The following is a 21,603-nucleotide window of genomic DNA, read 5'->3' as shown; positions in this document are numbered from 1 at the left end:
AGCTGTGGTCTTCTGTCATCACCTCATACTGAAAACAGTTGTGGTCTTCTATCATCACCTCATACTGAAGACAGCTGTGGTCTTCTATCATCAGCTCATGTTAAAGACAGCTGTGCTCTTCTATCATCACCTCATACTGAAGACAGCTGTGGTCTTCTATCATCACCTCATACTGAAGACAGCTGTGGTCTTCTATCATCAGCTCATGTTAAAGACAGCTGTGCTCTTCTATCATCACCTCATACTGAAGACAGCTGTGGTCTTCTATCATCACCTCATATTAAGGACAGCTGTGGATTATATACAGTATATCTGTAGGTACATGGTTTCTAAGGAAAAGCAGTGTTGAGTCCTATCTGGTTTGGGTAAGTTTTAATAGTCACAGTAGGAACAACATCCCTTATAGACATCCCAATGTTCTCAGTCACCATGTTCGTGTATACATCAGTGTTATTCTCTGAGGCTACCCAGAACATATCTCAGTTCACATGATCAAAACAATCTTTAAGTATGGATTCTGATTGGTCAGACCAACATTGAATAAACCTTAGCATGAGTACTTCCTATTTGAGTTTCTGCCTATATGAAGGGAGGAGCAAAATGGAGTTGTGATCTGATTTGCTGAAGGGGGGGCTGGGGAGGGCCTTGTAGGCTTCCCGCAAGAGAGAATAGCAGTGGTTGAGTGTTTTCCCAGCGCGAGTACTACAGTCAATGTGTTGATAGAACTTCGGTAGCGTTTTCCTAAAATTTGTTTTAATAAAATCTCCAGCTACAATATATGTGGCCTCAGGATATGTGGTGTCCAATTTGCATAAAGTCCTGTGTAGATCCTTGAGGGCCGTTGTGGTATCGGCTAGAGAGGGAATATACACGGCTGTGACTATAACCTGAAGAGAATTCTCTTGGGAGGTAATACGGTCGGCATGTGTTTTTTGGACACATATTTTAACCCCTTATTTTTGGGAATGAGATGCATGCATAAACAGATATCTCTAGCTTAAACTGACAGATTTTGATGGGGATTTTTTTTATTATGTCTCTTAGATTGACCAATGGGTGCTTCAATAGACCCTGAAGGATTACCTCAGAAAGCTTAATTAAAATAAGTTCTCACTGCTTCAGCCTGTCTTTCCTCTCAGTATAAGTACCCTATCAGTTTCACTTGCTCAGTCCTATCACCAGGCTTAGTTAAAGATGAATCCAGATCTGCTTATTTCCACTTTAATTTTCAGCCATGGTTGGCCCAATAAGACATGGGTTCCAACCTGAGCGTGTGGTTTGCTCATTTCCTGTCAATGATCCCACAGTTAGTTTCCTGTAACTGCCTACTGTAGTCTACAGTGACATACAGAGGCCAATCAACTAAGCACACATCTGGTATGAGATAGTAAACGCCATTACTTCTCATCTCTGGGAGCCAGAGGTATTTGCCGCTGTCACGATGTCACATTGTCATCATAACCAGTATGTTCAGTGTTATCGTTTGTGCCTCTGTGCTGCAGACACTGTAAAAACACCTGGAATCCTTCAGTTTAAGACAGGAGGGGTGAAATAAGGATACAACAGTCACAAGTCCTTATTCAGTTTCCATCTGGAACTCGGCATGTAAGTTAGGGAATATGAAGGACTACAACAGAGGTAATGTGTAAAAGTGGAGAAGATATCTAAGACATGAATTGTAGTAGGGCTGAATATTTTACAAATACATTTACTTGAAGAACAGTGCAGATGCAAAGTTTGGTAACAGAATGACAGTTTGTGCTGTTTGTGTTGCCATTCAGTTATCAAACGTTGCATCTGCACTGTTCTTCAAGTAAAACTTTTTTTGGGTCAAATATTCAGTGGATATTTTAAAAAGTAGTCCCTGTACGGATTGTTTAACTTTGCAATCATTGGTTTATGTTTGGCACATATTTTAAAGTAAAACAATCTGAGTCTCAGCATCAGTCTGTTACAGTGGAATTGCTCAGTATCACCAGGAAGACACTAAACCAGAATGATCTAACCAGTATAACCAGAAAGTTTATCTTCTCCTCCTGACCCGGACCCTGTCTTCTCCTCCTGACCCGGACCCTGTCTTCTCCTCCTGACCCGGACCCTGTGTTCTCCTCCTGACACAGACCCTGTGTTCTCCTCCTGACACAGACCCTGTGTTCTCCTCCTGACACAGACCCTGTCTTCTCCTCCTGACCCGGACCCTGTCTTCTCCTCCTGACCCAGACCCTGTGTTCTCCTCCTGACCCAGACCCTGTGTTCTCCTCCTGACCCAGACCCTGTCTTCTCCTCCTGACAAAGACCCTGTCTTCTCCTCCTGACCCAGACCCTGTCTTCTCCTCCTGACACAAACCCTGTGTTCTCCTCCTGACACGGACCCTGTGTTCTCCTCCTGACCCAGACCCTGTCTTCTCCCCCTGACCCAGACCCTGTCTTCTCCTCCTGACACAGACCCTGTCTTCTCCTCCTGACACAGACCCTGTGTTCTCCTCCTGACACAGACCCTGTGTTCTCCTCCTGACACAGACCCTGTGTTCTCCTCCTGACACAGACCCTGTGTTCTCCTCCTGACACAGACCCTGTCTTCTCCTCCTGACCCGGACCCTGTCTTCTCCTCCTGACACGGACCCTGTCTTCTCCTCCTGACCCGGACCCTGTGTTCTCCTCCTGACACAGACCCTGTGTTCTCCTCCTGACACAGACCCTGTCTTCTCCTCCTGACCCGGACCCTGTCTTCTCCTCCTGACCCGGACCCTGTCTTCTCCTCCTGACCCGGACCCTGTGTTCTCCTCCTGACACAGACCCTGTGTTCTCCTCCTGACACAGACCCTGTGTTCTCCTCCTGACACAGACCATGTCTTCTCCGCCTGAACCGGACCCTGTCATCTCATCCTGACCCGGACCCTGTCTTTGTGAAACCCTTCCATGTCTTACATCCTTTCTGTATACTGTTTACCATTCAATGTTTATAGTGCCCCATTCACCTCCATTCACCGAACCATTTGACACCACATTAACTTGTTAGGGCTAGGGGGCAGTATTGACACGGCCGGATAAAAAACGTACCCGATTTAATCTGGTTACTACTCCTGCCCAGTAACTAGAATATGCATATAAGTATTGGCTTTGGATAGAAAACACGCTAAAGTTTCTAAAACTGTTTGAATGGTGTCTGTGAGTATAACAGAACTCATATGGCAGGCAAACACCTGAGAAGATTCCTTACAGGAAGTGCCCTCTCTGACAAGATCTTGTTCTTCTTGTCTCTGTTTATTGAAGACTGAGGATCTTTGCTGTAATGTGACACTTCCTACGGCTCCCATAGGCTCTCAGAGCCCGGGAAAAAGCTGAATGATATCGAGGCAGCCCCAGGCTGAAACACATTATCGCGTTTGGATAGTGGCCGGTCAGAGTACTCTGAGACTCAGGCTCGTGCACGAGGGCACGAGATGTTTTTATTTTCTCTCTCTTTGTACGTATACACGCTTTCCCGGTCGGAATATTATCGCTTTTTTGCGAGAAAAATGGCATAAAAATTTATTTTAAACAGCGGTTGACATGCTTCGAAGTACGGTAATGGAATATTTAGAATTTTTTTGTCACGAAATGCGCCATGCTCGTCACCCTTATTTACCCTTTCGGATAGTGTCTTGAACGCACGAACAAAACGCCGCTATTGGATATAACAATGGATTATTTGGGACCAAACCAACATTTGTTATTGAAGTAGAAGTCCTGGGAGTGCATTCTGACGAAGAACAGCAAAGGTAATAACATTTTTCTTATAGTAAATATGACTTTGGTGAGTGCTAAACTTGCTGGGTGTCTAAATAGCTAGCCCTGTGATGCCGGGCTATCTACTGAGAATATTGCAAAATGTGCTTTCACCGAAAAGCTATTTTAAAATCGGACATAGCTAGTGAGTAGAGGAGTTCTGTATCTATAATTCTTAAAATAATTGTTATGTTTTTTGTGAACGTTTATCGTGAGTAATTTAGTAAATTCACCGGCAGTGTTCGGTGAGAATGCTAGTCACATGCTAGTCACATGCTAATGTAAAAAGCTGTTTTTTGATATAAATATGAACTTGATTGAACAAAACATGCATGTATTGTATAACATAATGTCCTAGGGTTGTCATCTGATGAAGATCATTAAAGGTTAGTGCTGCATTTAGCTGTGGTTTGGGTTTATGTGACATTATATGCTAGCTTGAAAAATGGTTGTCTGATTATTTCTGGCTGGGTACTCTGCTGACATAATCTAATGTTTTGCTTTCGTTGTAAAGCCTTTTTGAAATTGGACAGTGTGGTTAGATTAATCTCTATGGGCTAGGTGGGACGCTTGCGTCCCACCTACTCAACAGCCAGTGTAATCCCGTGGCGAGTTATTAAAATACCTCAAAAATGCAAAAACTTCAATTTTTCAAACATGACTATTTTACACCATTCTAAAGACAAGACTCCCACCTAGCCCATAGAGATTAATCTAACCACACTGTCCGATTTCAAAAAGGCTTTACAACGAAAGCAAAACATTAGATTATGTCAGTAGAGTACCCAGCCAGAAATAATCAGACACCCATTTTTCAAGCTAGCATAAAATGTCACATAAACCCAAACCACAGCTAAATGTAGCACTAACCTTTGATGATCTTCATCAGATGACAACCCTAGGACATTATGTTATACAATACATGCATGTTTTGTTCAATCAAGTTCATATTTATATCAAAAACCAGCTTTTTACATTAGCATGTGACTAGCATGTGACTAGCATTCCCACCGAACACTGCCTGTGAATTTACTAAATTACTCACGATAAACGTTCACAAAAAGCATAACAATTATTTTAAGAATTATAGATACAGAACTCCTCTATGCACTCGATATGTCCGATTTTAAAATAGCTTTTCGGTGAAAGCACATTTTGCAATATTCTCAGTAGATAGCCCGGCATCACAGGGCTAGCTATTTAGACACCCAGCAAGTTTAGCACTCACCAAAGTCAGATTTACTATAAGAAAAATGTTATTACCTTTGCTGTCTTCGTCAGAATGCACTCCCAGGACTTCTACTTCAATAACAAATGTTGGTTTGGTCCCAAATAATCCATTGTTATATCCAAATAGGGGCGTTTTGTTCGTGCGTTCAAGACACTATCCGAAAGGGTAAATAAGGGTGACGAGCATGGCGCAATTCGTGACAAAAAAATTCTAAATATTCCATTACCGTACTTCGAAGCATGTCAACCGCTGTTTAAAATCAATTTTATGCCATTTTTCTCATAAAAAAGCGATAATATTCCGACCGGGAATCTGCGTTTAGGTAAACAGACGAAAGAAAATAAAGCATGGGGTCGACTCGGGCATGCGCCTAAGCCCATAGTACTCTGATCGGCCACTTGCCAAACGCGATAATGTGTTTCAGCCAGAGGCTGCCTCGATATCGTTCAGCTTTTTCCCGGGCTCTGAGAGCCTATGGGAGCCGTAGGAAGTGTCACGTTATAGCGAAGATCCTCAGTCTTCAATAAAAAGAGCCAAGATGAAACACAACTTGTCAGACAGTCCACTTCCTGCATGGAATCTTCTCAGGTTTTGGCCTGCCATATGTGTTCTGTTATACTCACAGACACCATTCAAACAGTTTTAGAAACTTTAGGGTGTTTTCTATCCAAAGCCAATAATTATATGCATATTCTAGTTACTGGGCAGGAGTAGTAACCAGATTAAATCGGGTACGTTTTTTATCCGGCCGTGTCAATACTGCCCCCTAGCCCTAACAGGTTAACGAGAGTCTTGTCTTTAAAATGGTGTAAAATAGTCATATGTTTGAAAAATTGAAGTTTTTGCATTTTTGAGGTATTTGAATATCGCGCCACGGGATTACACTGGCTGTTGAGTAGGTGGGATGCAAGCGTCCCACCTAGCCCAGAGATTAAGATGGTGGTGCTGACCCTGTCTGTAGTGGTATGATGGTGTAATGTACTTACCCAGCTGGTAGTGGTCTATCTTCATGGTGGAGTTGGTGAGTGAGCCAAAGATGGTGATGATGGAGACTTTCCTGATGGCCATCTCACACACCGTCTCCAGGTATTCATCTTTCTGTTGCAGGTACATAGTGCTCTCCTCACTGGGGGCTGTTATGATCTGGAGACACACACACACAGAGAAAGAAAGACTGGGTTAGACCGGGTTACACACACATGCATGCACGCACTCGCACGCCAGCACACACACACTGCTGTTGAGATTGTGTTTACATTAGACAGCGGGGAGGGAGAGGATGAGGACTGTATTTCCCACCCTGCCCTTGGCTGCACTCCTATGATCAAATTCTTGAAAGGCTGTACTCCAATCTATAACAACACAACTATACAGTCTGCCTGTACTGTAAAGCTGTTAAGTCAGTGCTAGGCAGTTTACTACAGTGCTTATGTCAGTGCTATGACGTTTCTGACTGTGTGCTATTGCTGCTATTGTATTGTGGCTTTGATAGGTTCTTGGGATGTGGAACAAATTGGATTTATATCAAATGTATTTTTGTTATTAGTTACAATATCCCATATATTGCTTCATTAGTTCTCTAAAGTCTTCTATTTGTTTCAGTGGTGCATTTGTAGTCCTGACGGTTTCTCTGGGGATCCTGGCGCCACACCCAGAAACAAGGGGAAACACTTTTCTTACCACGAGTCATCTCTTGTTCTCAAAGTAGTCCAGGAAGGAAACCACTTACCACGAGTCGTCTCCTGTTCTCAAAGTAGTTAAAGAAGGAAGCCACTTTCCACGAGTCATCTCCTGTTCTCAAAGTAGTCCAGGAAGGAAGCCACTTACCACGAGTCGTCTCCTGTTCTCAAAGTAGTCCAGGAAGGACGCCAGGGATCCCCTAGGAGGCGGAGGCTTCTTGGTGGGTTTGTAGTACTCCTCTTTCTCAGGATTCTTCGACACCTTCTTTCCGTTCTTCTTTCCGTTGTTTTTGCCCTCCTTCCCTGCCTTCGCTCCTCTCCTCTCGGCTTTGTCCCTCTTGGCGGCCTTGTCTGGTTTGCCCTTCTTCTTTTTCTTCTTCTTCTCAGTATTGTCGTGTTTTCCCTTGCCCCTCTTGGCTGGGCTGACCTCTGTGTTGGCCTCTGTCTGTGTCTCTGGGTCGCTGACGGTGGGCCGGCCAGATTCATACTTCTCCTCATACTCATTATTTAACACCTGGATGAGAGGAGAGGAGAGGAGAGGAGAGGAGAGGAGAGGAGAGGAGAGGAGAGGAGAGGAGAGGAGAGGAGAGGAGAGGAGAGGAGAGGAGAGGAGAGGAGAGGAGAGGAGAGGAGAGGAGAGGAGAGGAGAGGAGAGGAGAGGAGAGGAGAGGAGGAGAATACTTCATTGATCACCAAAATCAAGCCTGATGCAACATTCTATCTCAACAGCAATGTAATAAGTGAAATGTAATGAGTCCACGCATACCATCTCATTCTTCCTCTTGGTAGGTTTGCCCTTGGTGGGTTTGTGCTGTGTGGGTACCACTTCTGCCTGCTGACGGCCATTGTGGTCCTTCCCCTCCTTGTCTGTTCGGTTGTCCCCAGGCGGGGTGGTCTTGGCTGGGTACCTGTCCCTCTCCCTCTCCCTGCCTCTGCGGTTATAATAATATGGCTCAGCCGTGGTCCTAGGGGCAGGCAGCCAGTCAGGGGTGGTCTGGGCTTTTGTGGGTCTCTGGGTAGAGGTGGTAGTAGCAGTGGTGGTCTGACGTGTGGTTGTAGTCTGTTTAGTTGTGGTCGTTGTAGTCTGTTTAGTCGTGGTTGTTGTGGGTTTTGGTGTGGTTGTCGTGGTGGCTTTTGTCGTGGTAGCTTTTGTCGTGGTGGCTTTTGTCGTGGTCCTTGTGGGTCGCATAGTTGTGGTAGTTGTCACTGTGGTAGTTGTCGTTGGCCTCGTTGTTGTTGTGGCAACAGTGGTGGTTGTCGTGGGTCTCCTCATTGGCTTCCTCACCGGCTTCCTCTCTGGGAGTGGGTCTACCTGTCCACCTGTTTCCACTACCGTCCCTGAGTCTCCGCCCCCCTCCTCCACCTGCCCCTCTACTCCCGCCCCTTTACACTTCTGGACGAATCCCTTCTGTCGGATCTTCTCCAGCTTCCTCATTGGTGCCTTGTCGATGACCTCGTACATGGCCTCCAGCCTGACTGGATAGGGGTACCTTTCCTCCACCTGGAGGGTTTTCCTCAGAAGTACCATTCCAAACTTACCTGGACAGGACAGGATGACAGATAAGAGATTACATTTACTGAATAAAATAGTCTATCTTTCATGGCTTTGGCCACAATCAACATGCAGAAAGGAGACAATCTCACCAAGCATCCCAAACTTACCTGGAAAGACTCAGATTTATGTTGTTACCCTCACAATTTAATTTTCATGTTCACTGCTTTTCAGCATATCACATGCAGCAAACATGCAAATAGCCAACACCACACACCCCTGTAACCCCCACATCAAACAGGTGACAGGTTTGAATGGACTAGGACAGGTGTGACCAGAATAGTGATGGTTCATTGCTGGGTTGTTGGCGTTGTGTCACTAAGTTGGTTTGTTTTGTTAAAAACTGGTGGGGTATTGATAATGGGTGCTGGGTTATTGGTGCTGGGTTATTGAGATCACAGGAGGCTGTTGAGGGGAGGACAGCTCATAATAATGGCTGGAACGGAGTAAATGGAATGGTATTAACCACATGGTAAGCAACTGTTTGATGTATTTGATACCATTCAACCTATTCCGCTCCATCCATTACCATGAGCCCGCCCTCCCCAATTAAGTTGCCACCAACCTCCTGTGATTGAGAGATGACCAAGTGGCTCAGATCAGAAGAGATGTTGCTTAATAAGGGCGTGGCTTTGATATTGTTCATTTTGGGTACCTGTGACAGTAAATGCCATTCCGGTTCATCTATTCTGTTTTATTGTTATCACATATTAATACTGAACACTTCTGTAGTTTTAAAGACGCTTGAAAGTATCGGAGTTCCTCAAGATCCTATGCTAAACAATAATGTTATTGGAATATGTAATGTGCAAAAGGAAGGACATTTTTCATTTGTCATATACAAACGTATCAATGATGAACAGGAGTGACAGATCTGCCAACACTGAAGGAGTAGGGGATAGTTTTCAGATAGGACCATGCCTTTACCTTTCTCCAGTTTGAGGAAGGTCATGAGGCGGGGGATGAGCGCTGTGTCCAAAGGTTCCTCCATCACCTTCCCCTCTCTGGTGATCCGCCTCACCTTCCCACCCATCTCCCCCTCCTGGTGGAATATCACGATCTGCTGCACATGCCGCTCCGCCAGCTCACAGTACACGTCTGGCTTCAGCAGTGTCATCATTAGCCGGTAGTAACCGTCTGAGTTGTGCGGGGCAGAAATCACCAGAATTCGGTTTTTCCCTGCAAAGCTCGCCAAGAGGTTAGGTGAGCCTGCACTGCTTGGTATGCGGGTCTGTCTGGTCCTCACCCGGGGAGCGCCTTCATCCTGAAGCATGACAGGCTGGAGGGGAACACGCTGCCCGGCTGCCCTCCTCCCTACTGCCCCTGCCAGCGCTCCACCTCTTCTGCCTTGTCCAGCCCCAGTCCTGGCCCGAGGAACAGAGGCCTGGTCTGCCTGCATGTCCTCCCCGCGCCTAGCGCTGAGACCGGTGGGCACCGAGGCTGAGCTGGGTCCAGGGCGGGAGGTCCCTCCCCCGCCGACAGTGTGCTTTCTGTCGGCTGCGCTCGGCTGCAGATGCCCGTTGTTGAGTATGGGCATCCGTTTGAGATGGGTCTGTTTGTCTGCGTGTCCTGCCCACGCTAGCAGACAGAGCAGGAACAGACCCAGAACAAACTCTCCCCGCATTATGGGAAGCTGTCAATTACAATGAACAATCTGACAGAGTGATAAATATCCAATAGTGTACATGGGACCTGTATGCCTATTTAGAACATTTGTTTTCAGTAAATAAAAAATACAGTACAGCGCAGCGCAGTAAAAAATTGAGTGCAAGAGAGAGGCAAACACTTTAGTGTTGTGTTTCAAAGCATGCCTTTAGTTTTCGCAGTGGAACATCAGATAACCCAAAACCCTACTTCACCAGCCTGTTATCAACATGACAGCTGCATGAAAACGCAGACAGGAAAACATAATAAACTAGCCACTCATTGACGGAGTCAGCAATTCCTAAAAATCATTCCGGGTATTAGAAACTGTTATTCCAAACCTCCAAGTTCAGCTCTCCAAATCACCACACCACTGACTTTGCGCTTCTGGAATTTCTTTGCATATCAGTTATACACTCCAAGTGTACACAGCATTTTAACATCCACAAGTTAACAAGTTAACTGATACAGCACTCTCGAAAATCAATGCGTTTTACTTCATTCTCTGACTGTTATTTGAAAAGACTGTCCAACTATCCAAATAAGTCATCTAAAAAGCTGGGAGTTTTAGGCATAGAAGGCTTTGTCCGGATTCAAGAAGAAAACCTGTAGAGAGTGGCTCTTCTGTATGGGAAACGCATCTCTATCTCCAGTCTCCCGATTTCCCAACCTAAAACTCTGGCGCTATCCCAGTAATGTCCACACAAACCATCTGCCCTGTTTTCGACTCTTCTCGCTGGTGCGGCGGCGCTATACAGCACCAGCCCCTGCACAGTGTGTTGCCAGTTGCAAACTAAATCTCTTTATCTGGAAATGTTGTAGTCTTTCAGTCTTTTGGGAAACCCTTCTGAATAAAACTACTCTTATAAAACACCAAATGATTCACAAAATACAGTATCTAATTTATGAATTCATTTTACATTTACTGCTCATTTTAATTCAATTTAAAGTTTGGATTTATTCACAACTGGCAACCCCGCTGGAGCGAGCTCTCTGGGAAGAGAACTGACCATAGCTAATCTCAATGTCAAGTTCCTCCCATAAACTGTAATGAGGAACGGCTTCTATTGCCCACATCCATTCCCTTTGAAATGTTCCAAAATAGCCGGGGCTTTCCCCATGCAAGACTTGTTCAAATGGCAACAATAATAAATAAGCGGCTCATTAAAGATGAATGGACTTTTGGGTCATTTAAGAACTGAAAGCTGTGGTAAATTTAGACTGAGACTTTGGCAGTGCATCTATTCTCCTCTAAACTGTAGGCTTCATATTATTACTGTAAGCCTCCACAGAGTCAAGATGTGTAACTATGATACGTATCCCTCTGTATACTTCATAAAATATAATTACAATGCATTATAACCTCTTTATACGATTCTCATTTAGCCCGCAGGAGTTTTTTCAACCGCTCAGCTCATTGCCAACATGGGTTGAACAACTTGGTTTGTAGCCACGTTTACTGCCTTGTCTCTCATGGGTTCTCTGCAATGCTTATATTTCCAGAAGTGTTTCAAGATGAAAGTTGCAAAGGTGTGTGTGTGTGTGTGTGTTTGTGTGTGTGTGTGTGTGTGTGTGTGTGTGTGTGTGTGTGTGTGTGTGTGTGTGTGTGTGTGTGTGTGTGTGTGTGTGTGTGTGTGTGTGTGTGTGTGTGTGTGTGCGTGTGTGTGTGTGTGCGTGGGCGTGTGCGTGTGTGTACGGCTGCTATAGTTCTTCATCAGACCGGGACACATGATGAGATAATATATATATATGTACACATACACACATACACACAGTATCAGTCAAAAGTTTGGACACACCTACTCATTCCAGGGTTTTTCTTTATTTTTACTATTTTCTACATTGTGGAATCAAATGTAGAATCATGTAGAATCAAAATTACGAAATAACACATATAGAATCATGTAGTAACCAAAAAAAGGTGTTAAACAAATCCAAATGTATTTTATATTTGAGATTCTTCAAAGTACAGTGGCTTGCGAAAGTTTTCACCCCCTTTGGAATTTTTCCTATTTTCTTGCCTTACAACCTGGAATTAAAATAGATTTTTGGGGGGTTTGTATAATTTGATTTACACAACATGCCTACCACTTTGAAGATGCAAAATATGTTTTATTGTGAAATAAACAAGAAATAAGACAAAAAAACTGAAAACTTGAACGTGCATAACTATTCACCCCTCCAAAGTCAATACTTTGTAGAGCAACCTTTTGCAGCAATTACAGCTGCATTTCTCTTGGGGTATGTCTCTTTAAGCTTGGCACATCTAGCCACTGGGATTTCAACTCATACTTCAAGGCAAAACTGCTCCAGCTCCTTCAAGTTGGATGGATTCTCTGATGTACAGCAATTTTAAGTCATTGCACAGATTTTCAATTGGATTGACGTCTGGGCTTTGAATAGGCCATTCCAAGACATTTAAATGTTTCCCCTTAAACCACTTGAGTGTTGCTTCAGCAGTATGCTTGGGGCCATTGTCCTGCTGGAAGGTGAATATGCATCCCAGTCTCAAATCTCTGGAAAACTGAAACAGGTTTCCATCAAGAATTTCCCTGCATTTAGCGCCATCCATCATTCCTTCAATTCTGATCAGTTTCCCAGTCCCTGCCGATGAAAAACATCCCCACAGCATGATGCTGCCACCACCATGCTTCACTGTGGGGATGATGCTCTAGGGTGATGAGAGTTTTTGGGTTTGCGCCAGACAGAGTGTTTTCCTTGATGGCCAAAAAGCTCAAGTTTAGTCTCATCTGACCAGAGTAACTTCTTCCATATGTTTGGGGAGTCTCCCACATGCCTTTTGGCGAACACCAAATGTGTTTGCTTATTTCTTTCTTAAGCAATGGCTTTTTTTCTGGCCACTCTTCCATAAAGCCTAGCTCTGTGGAGTGTACGGCTTAAATTGGTCCTATGGACAGATACTCCAATCTCTGCTGTTGTCACGAATTCCGCCGAAGTTGGTCCCTCTCCTTGTTCGGGCGGCGTTCGGCAGTCGATGTCACCGGCCTTCTAGCCATTGCCAATCCACTATTCATTTTCCATTTGTTTGTCTTTGTTTTACACACCTGGTTTCAATCCCACAATTACGTGTTCATTATTTAACCCTCTGTTCCCCCATGTTTGTTTGTGAGTGATTGTTGGTATGTAATTCAGTCCGTTATTGTGGGCTCGTTTATTTGCGTTGTATTTGTGATATTTTGAGTAAAGTACGTTTCTTACTCACATCTGCTGTCCTGCGCCTGACTCCTCTACACCAGCTACACACAGGATATATTACAGCTGTGGAGCTTTGCAGCAGGGTTATCTTTGGTCTCTTTGTTGCCTCTCTGATTAATTCCCTCCTTGCCTTGTCCGTGAGTTTTGGTGGGCGGCCGTTTCTTGGCAGCTTTGTTGTGGTGCATTATTCTTTCCATTTTTTAATAATGGATTTAATGGTGCATTTTAGTTCCAGTAGTGTGATTGTCCTGTAGCTGCAAGATCGTTGGTTCAAGCCATGTTTCAGATATCCTCCTAATATTCGCTACATTGTGTGTGTGTGTGTATTAGACAGTATCACAGAGCAATACAGTTTTACAGCCATGCAAGAATACAATCATTGACCTCTGTACAAAGACATAGAAAGCCATTCTCTATCTTTTTTCACCCAGGTAAGAGGACTTTATCTCAAAGCCCTGATGCTGACTGTAGTGAAGAAGGGGAGAGCAGCTGGGAATGATGAACATTCCTCTCCTGTGTCTTTGAGCAAGGCAGTTAACCCCCAACACATTCCCTTTTTCTTTCCACTGATGCTGAACCAATTATAACTCTCCCAGGGAACCGTCTGCTATGGGCCAGCCCTGTGTACCCCAATATGATCACTCCGAACTTCAATACACACACATACACACACAGCTGGCCAGCGTAAATGTTTTATAGAGGATATGAAAGGAAACTATCAGTATCTTGACTCAGAGTATTCTGAGGAAGAACTGGGGATGGTAGTGCATACACACACACACACACACACACACACACACACACACACACACACACACACACACACACACACACACACACACACACACACACACACACACACACACACACAGGTCGTTGAGTAGAACGTGAGATGTCCAGATGACTGTGTGTGTGTCAGTATTAGAGTAGTCTGATTCTAACACAGGATTCATAGTAGAGAGAAGCCAATCAGAATACTGTCTTCATCTGCCTCCATTATGTCAACTAGTCATCACTTTTTAATCGTACAAATCACATTAAAGCGTACGTGGTATTTTATCGGCTCGCCATGCTTTATTGACATATTTCATAACACTTTCCATTACAGCATAATCTCACTTTTGTTTTGTTCCATCTCTTTTACAACAAATTCATTGTTTTTAAACTTTAGATCCAATTGATACTTCGTTGTGCCACTTCTCTCTGATAACGTATATTATTTGGATAAAAAGGGCTACTTGCCGTCACATCTTAGATTGCGTTCCATCTTTGTTGTTTACTCAGTGAAGCCTGTACTCGAGTGAACTGTGTGTGTGGGCGTGTAACCTCTGTATTGAAAAAGGGATGGGAATTAAAGTACATGGTTCAGTCGGGGTTGATATAGGCTGATTCAAAGTGTGTAGTCTCTGTAGTGGGCTGAAAGCCAGTGATTCTCCACTGAATGTTGGTAGTAATTACAGAGTAAGGCATGGAGAGTTCTCATATGTTTCATTCTACAGAAGAGGAAGGAAACAGGCGTTTCTGTTTTTCAACAGCACCATGAAAGCTTTAATATGGGAGGTATGAAACAGACGGCCCTCTGGCGTGTGTCTCATAGTTGACTTACTATCCACAATATAGAGAAGCAGCCAACGACATGGTGGACCTGTTAGTGTACAATCACCTTGAGTCAAGCAACAGTGAGCCCCACTAACACATCAACAGCAGTAAGGTTTTGTTACCCTGTATGTCCTGTCTACTCTCCCTTGCCATAGAGGTAATGTTGTATCTCCATTTTAAAGTAGTCCATTTTCTTCTTTTGATGTTTGAAATGTGTAAAGCTAATATTGGTGACTGACGAACTAAATATTTTGTTGTTCATGTATTGTGGACAGTGGATAGACTACATATACAAACGTATGTGGACAATGCTTCAAATTAGTGGAGTCAGCTATTTCAGTCACACCCGTCGCTGACAGGTGTATAAAAATCGAGCACACAGCCATGCAACCGCCATAGACAAACATTGGCTTTACTGAAGAACTCAGTGGCTTCATTTATTTTGTAGATGGTGGTAACATCTTAAAGCCATTTACAAACCAATTAAGGTAATACTCAGATTTGCTGATTGCTCTCAACCCATAGGAATCCTCACCCAGTTGACTACTTTAAAATGCTGGAAGCGCTCAATAGCAATGTGCATGGAAAAAAAAAAGTTATTTCCAAGTAATGACCTCCACGTCCCATTTGTAGACATTATTGACCCCTGGCAGGTCAGTGACAGAGGACTACCAACACGTGCATGCAAAGATGGGTAGTTACCCTATTAATTTATTTTAAATGATCAGTTTAAAAATCACCCATTTATAGTGGCAGTTGAAGTGGATTTTTCCCAGTCGTAGGTGGTAAATATCACCTTCCCACTTTGTTATGAACTCAGCAACAGTCCCAGAGATAATGTCTGTGCTGCTGGAGGATTGTTGAAGTCGGTTGCTCATCTGTTGGTTGAATTGTTTGTTTGGCAGCCACTCGCCGTCTTCCGTTGTAGTCATGCGTCTGTGGCACCCAGCCCACGGTCCGGTCCAGTCCAGTGCATGCTACAGAGAGGAAAACACGCATGAGCAGGGAGCCATTCTGAACAGAAGTATTCCTCCACACATGTATGGTCCACCTCTGGTGGCAAGGACATCGGCGGTGGCGGCTGGTGGTGGTGGTGGTGGTGGTTGTTGTTGTTGTTGTTGTTGTTGTTGTGTTTCAGTAGCAGCAGCAGTTTGGTGGTAGTCTTCCTCCTCTAGCAGGCAACCGCAGAGTGAAATGGAAATTCCATTTTAAGAAGTTCAGATAGCTCGTTAGTCAACAAGGCCCAGGTGTGGCAGACCATGGACAATTCTCTTCTCCAAAGCGAACAGCCAAGGGGGTGGAGTCTACAATAAATACATTAAGACAACAAGGAAGAGAACACAGCAAACCAAGGTAAATTATGCCAAGTAAAAAGGTACACAATTTCTAAATGAAAAATCACTGCAAAACTCTAAATACATAATAAATACACAAAAAAAGGACTGGTCTCCAATTTGGGGAAGAAGAAGGAAGGGCAATATGTGACACGTGCTTGCGTGTGTGTGTGTGTGTGTGTGTGTGTGTGTGTGTGTGTGTGTGTGTGTGTGTGTGTGTGTGTGTGTGTGTGTGTGTGTGTGTGTGTGTGTGTGTGTGTATTACACATTTCCATTATAGTAAAGTCCATTTCAGCTGAATGCATTCAGTTGTACAGCTGACTAGGTCTCTCCCTTTCCCTTCCCAGACTGAGGGAACCAGCCAGGTCACCCAGTGATACAAGTCAGTTTTTGACGTCCATCCATGTCTGAGGACGTTGGGAGAGGATGTAGGGGCCACTAGGGGCAACAGTGAGCGTTGTTACCTTCTAGTAGGTTTGGGTTTTGCTAGGGCGTTGTGGACGGGCATGCCGGATGGGAGTAAGCATCTGCCTCTGGTGCCAAAGGTCGCATGTTCAAAGAGATAGAAAGCTGTTTTTGAGATTTTGTTTTTCAGCCTATCCCAAACTTAACCCTTCTGAGTTAATACCTAGCCTTCAGATTTCAGTTAATGCCTAACCTTCTGATTTCAGAGTTAATACCTAAATTTAGCCTTTAACACTTTGAAATTTGACGTTTGGAACAACTTCAAAGTTTGACGTTTGACAAACATGGATGAATGTCCAATTCTGATGTGAGTCTGTGATAGCTTGTTGGATGGAACAGGTCATGCTTACTAGAAAATCCTCCCAGCTGCTAACAAGGTACTGTATACTTGGCTTGAGTCAGTTTTATGCCCTTGTAAAGATACCCCCCACTGCCCTAACCCTAACCCTAACTATAACCCTAACCCAAGCTTCATGTCCACACGCCGACTCAACAGAACACTCATCCCTCTCTCTCTCCCTGTTCGTCACTTTTCATCATAAGGAATTCCCTTAACCACTGTAAAATGTAGCAGTCATACCAGTACATCTGTAATAGCCATAATACTCAGAGTGAGTCTGTGACCTTCTTAATCTTGTGTGTCAGTGTGTGTGTGCACGCGTGTACGTGAGTTTGAGTACAACCCGTGTGTTAGCTGTAGTCCTGGGACCTTGACTGGAAGCCACCATTCATTCCCTGTTGAGTTTCAGTCCAGTCAGTCAGACGATATCTTTATCATCCCGAAATATGACATTTACATAAGTATTCAGACCCTTTACTCAGTACTTTGCTGAAGCACCTTTGGCAGTGATAACATCCTTGAGTCTTCTTGGGTATGACGCTACAAGCTTGGCACACCTGTATTTGGGAAGTTTCTCCCATTCTTCTCTGCAGATACTCTCAAGCTCTGTCAGGTTGGATGGGGAGAGTTGCTGCACAGCTATTTTCTGGTAAACTTCAGAGATGTTCGATCGGGTTCAAGTCCAGGCTCTGGCTGGGCCATTCAAGAACATTCAGAGACCTTTCCTGAAGCCACTCCTGTGTTGTCTTGGCTGTGTGCATAGGGTTATTGTCCTGTTGGAAGGTGAACCTTCACCCCAGTCTGAGGTCCTCAGCGCTCTGGAATAGGATTTCATCAAGGATCTCTCTGTACTTTGCTCCGTTCATTTTTTCCTTGATCCTGACTAGTCTCCCAGTCCCTGACGCTGAACAACATCCCCAAAGCATGATACTGCCACCGCCATATTTCACCGTAGGGATGGTGCCAGGTTTCCTCCAGACGCTTGGCAAACAGGACAAAGGGTTCATCTTCAAGATGGTGCCGACAGCGATGGTCGCCTCGCTTCTCCTTAGGAAACTAGTGCCTTGCAAAATATTCCCCACCTTGGCATTTTTCCTATTTTGTTGCACTACAACCTGTCATTTAAATAGATTTTTATTTGGATTTATTGTAATGGACATACACAAAATTGTCCAAATTTGTGAAGTGAAATGATAAAATGACTTGTTTAAAAAAATTCAAAACAATTTAAAACGAAAAAGTGGTGCGTGCATTCACCCCTTTGCCATGAAGCCCCTAAATAAGATCTGGTGCAACCAATTACCTTCAGAAGTCACATAATTAGTTAAATACAGTCCACCTGTATGCAATCTGTGTCACATGATCTGTCACATGATCTCAGTATATATACACCTGTTCTGAAAGGCCCCGGAATCTGCAACACCGCTAAGCAAGGGGCACCACAAAGCAAATGGCACCATGGAGCTCTCCAAACAGTTCAGGGACAAAGTTGTGGAGAAGTACCGATCAGGGTTGGGTTATAAAAAAATATCCGAAACTTTGAACATCCCACGGAGCAGCATTACATCCATTATTAAAAAATGGAAAGAATATGGCACCACAGCAAATGCACCAAAACTCACGGACCAGGCAAGGAGGGCATTAATCAGAGTTGCAACAAAGAGACCAAAGATAACCCTGAAGGAGCTGCAAAGCTCCACAGCGGAGATTGGAGTATCTGTCCATAGGACCACTTTAAGCTGTACGCTCCACAGAGTTGGGCTTTACGGAAGAGTGGCCAGAAAAAAAGCAATTGCTTAAGAAAAAATAAGCAAATACGTGTGGTGTTCGCCAAAAGGCATGTGGGAGACTCCCCAAACATATGGAAGAAGTTAATCTGGTTAGATGAGACAAGAACTGAGCATTTTTTCATCAAGGAAAACGCTATGTCTGGCGCAAACCCAACACCTCTCATCACCCCGAGAACACCATCCCCACAGTTCAGCATAGTGGTGGCAGCATCATGCTGTGGGGATGTTTTTCATCGGCAGGGACTGGGAAACTGGTCAGAATTGAAGGAATGATTGATCGCACTAAAGGCAGTGAAATTCTTGATGGAAATCTGTTTCAGTCTTCAAGAGATTTGAGACTGGGACGGTTCACCTTCCAGCAGGACAATGACCCTAAGCATACTGCTAAAGCAACACTCAAGTGGTTTAAGGGGAAACATTTAAATGTCTTGGAATGGCCTAGTCAAATCCCAGACCTCAATCCAATTGAGAATCTGTGGTTTGACTTAAAGATTGCTGTACACCAGCGGGACCCATACAACCTGAAGGAGCTGGAGCAGTTTTGCCTTGAAGAATGGGCAAAAATCCCAGTTGCTAGATGTGCCAAGCTTAAAGAGATATACCCGAAGAGAATTGCAGCGGTAATTGCTGCAAATGGTGGCTCTACAAAGTATTGACTTTGGGGGGTGAATGGTTATGCACGCTCAAGTATTCCGTTTTTTTGTTTTATTTCTTCTTTATTTCACTCCCCAAAAATATTTTGCATCTTCAAAATTGTAGACATGTTGTGTAAATCAAATGATACAAACCCCCCAAATATCCCTTTTAATTCCAGGTTGTAAGGCAACAAAATAGGAAAAATGCCAAGGGGTAAATACTTTCGCAATCCACTGAATGCAGTATTTTTTTATGTGTTGTTTCTTACATTGTTACCCCAGGAAATCTTAATTCTTATTACATACAGGCGGGAAGAACTATTGGATATAAGACCAACGTCAACTTACCAGGAATACAACTTCCCCAAGCGGATCCTCTGTTCAGACCACCACACAGGTCAACTGATCTAATATCAGTAGTCAACACAAAACAACGGCGCCGCAGAAGGGGCAGACGAAGCGGCCACCTAGTCAGGCTCCATAGACGTGCACATTGCCCACCGCTCCTGAGTATACTACAAGCCAATGTCCAGTCTCTTGACAACAAGGTAGATGAAATTCGAGCAAGGGTTACCTTCCAGAGAGACATCAGAGATTGCAACATTCTCTCGGGATATGTTGTCAGAATCGGTTCAGCCACCGGGCTACTCCATGCATCGCACCGACAGAGATGAACACCTCTCTGGGAAGAGTAAGGGCGGGGGTGTATGCTTCATGATTAACAACTCATGGTGTAATCACAACAACATACAGCAACTCAAGTCCTTCTGCTCACCCAACCTAGAATTCCTTACAATCAAATGCCAACCATTTTACCTACCAAGAGTATTCTCATCAGTTATAGTCACAGCAATGTACATTCCCCCTCAAGCAGACACCTAGACAGCCATCAAGGAAACTCACTGGACTATATGCAAACTGGAAACAATATATCCTGAGGCTGTATTTATTGTAGCTGTGGATTTTAACAAAGCAAATTTGAGAACAATGCTACCTAAATTCTATGAGCATATTGATTGCGCTACGCGCATGAGCAATGCCCTCGACCACTGGTACTCTAACTTCCGTGATGCATACAAAGTCCTCCCCAGCCTTCCCTTCCAGACAAACTAAACACCTTCTTTGCCCGCTTTGAGGATAATACAGTGCCACCATCGCCACCATCGCTAACAAGGACTGTGCCCCCTAGACCCACCTCAGTTTGCATACCGCCCCAACAGGTCCACAGACGATGCAATCGCCATCACACTGGACACTGCCCTATCCCATCTAGACAAAAGGTTTACCTATGTAAGAATGCTATTATTTGACGACAGCCCAGCATTCAACACCATAGTGCCCTCCAAGCTCATCATCAAGCTGGAGGCCCTGGGTCTCAACCTCGCCCTGTGCAATAGAGTCCTGGACTTTGACGGGCCGGCCCCAGGTGGTGAAGGTACATCTCCACTTCGCTGACACTCAACACTGAGGCCCAAAAGGGTGCGTGCTCAGCCCTACCCTGTACTCCCTGTTCACTCACAACTGCGTGGCCATGCACACCTCTAACTAAATCATCAAGTTTGCAGACGACACCACAGTAGTGGGCTTTATTACCAACAATGACGAGACAGCCTACAGGGAGGAGCTGAGGGCACTCGAAGTGTGGTGTCAGGAAAACAACCTCTCACTCAACGTCAACAAAACAAAGGAGATGATGATCGTGGACTTCAGGAAACAGCAGAGGGAGCACCCCCCTATCCACATCGAAGGGAAAGCAGTGGAGAAGATGGAAAGTTTAAAGTTCCTCACACAGACAGTGTGGTAAAGAAGGTGCAACCGTGCCTCCTCAACCTCAGGAAGCTGAAGAAATTTGGCTTGTCACCCAAAACCCTGACAAACTTTTACAGATGCACAATCAAGAGCATCCTGTATGGCTGTATCACAGCCTGGTACGGCAACTGCACCACCCTCAACCGCAAGGCTCTCCAGAGGGTGGTGCGGTCTGCACAATGCATCACTGGGGGCAAACTCTGCCAGTTCACACCGCTACCATCCAGAAGGCAAGATCAGTACAGGTGCATCAAAGCTGGGACCGAGAGACTGAAAAACATCTTCTATCTCAAGGCCATCAGACTGCTAAACAGCAATCACTAACTCAGAGGCCGCTGACTACATTGAGACCCAATCACTGGCCATTTGAATAAATGGATCACTAGTCACTTTATACAATGCCACTCTAAATAATGCCACTTTAATAATGTTTACATATCTTACATTACTCATATCACATGTATATACTGTATTTTATACCATCTATTGCACCTTACCTACAGTGAGGGAAAAAAGTATTTGATCCCCTGCTGATTTTGTA

At 44.4% G+C, this 21,603-nt stretch overlaps 1 protein-coding gene across 3 annotated transcripts in view; it reads right to left on the bottom strand.

Annotated features, from left to right (window-relative positions):
• Positions 1–21,603, bottom strand: part of LOC106586833 (coiled-coil domain-containing protein 80) — a 68,349-nt gene that overhangs the window by 11,967 nt on the left and 34,779 nt on the right. For 2 of the 3 annotated variants that reach the window (XM_045707314.1, XM_045707312.1), the window contains exons 2-4: positions 7,445–8,217; positions 6,827–7,192; positions 5,986–6,142 (exon numbers count right to left, since the gene is read on the bottom strand). In XM_045707314.1, the coding sequence (XP_045563270.1) occupies positions 5,986–6,142; positions 6,827–7,192; positions 7,445–8,206 (1,285 nt within the window). In that variant the 5' untranslated portion in view covers positions 8,207–8,217. Of the gene's footprint in view, positions 1–5,985; positions 6,143–6,826; positions 7,193–7,444; positions 8,218–9,157; positions 11,355–21,603 lie in introns of those variants that run through there. The other variant, XM_045707311.1, reaches the window with a different exon arrangement.

Source organism: Salmo salar, chromosome ssa25 (genome assembly GCF_905237065.1).
Source record: "Salmo salar chromosome ssa25, Ssal_v3.1, whole genome shotgun sequence".
Taxonomy (NCBI): Eukaryota; Metazoa; Chordata; class Actinopteri; order Salmoniformes; family Salmonidae; genus Salmo; species Salmo salar.
The sequence above is the reverse complement of the archived record's forward strand: the minus strand, read 5'-3'. Positions and strand labels throughout refer to the sequence as shown.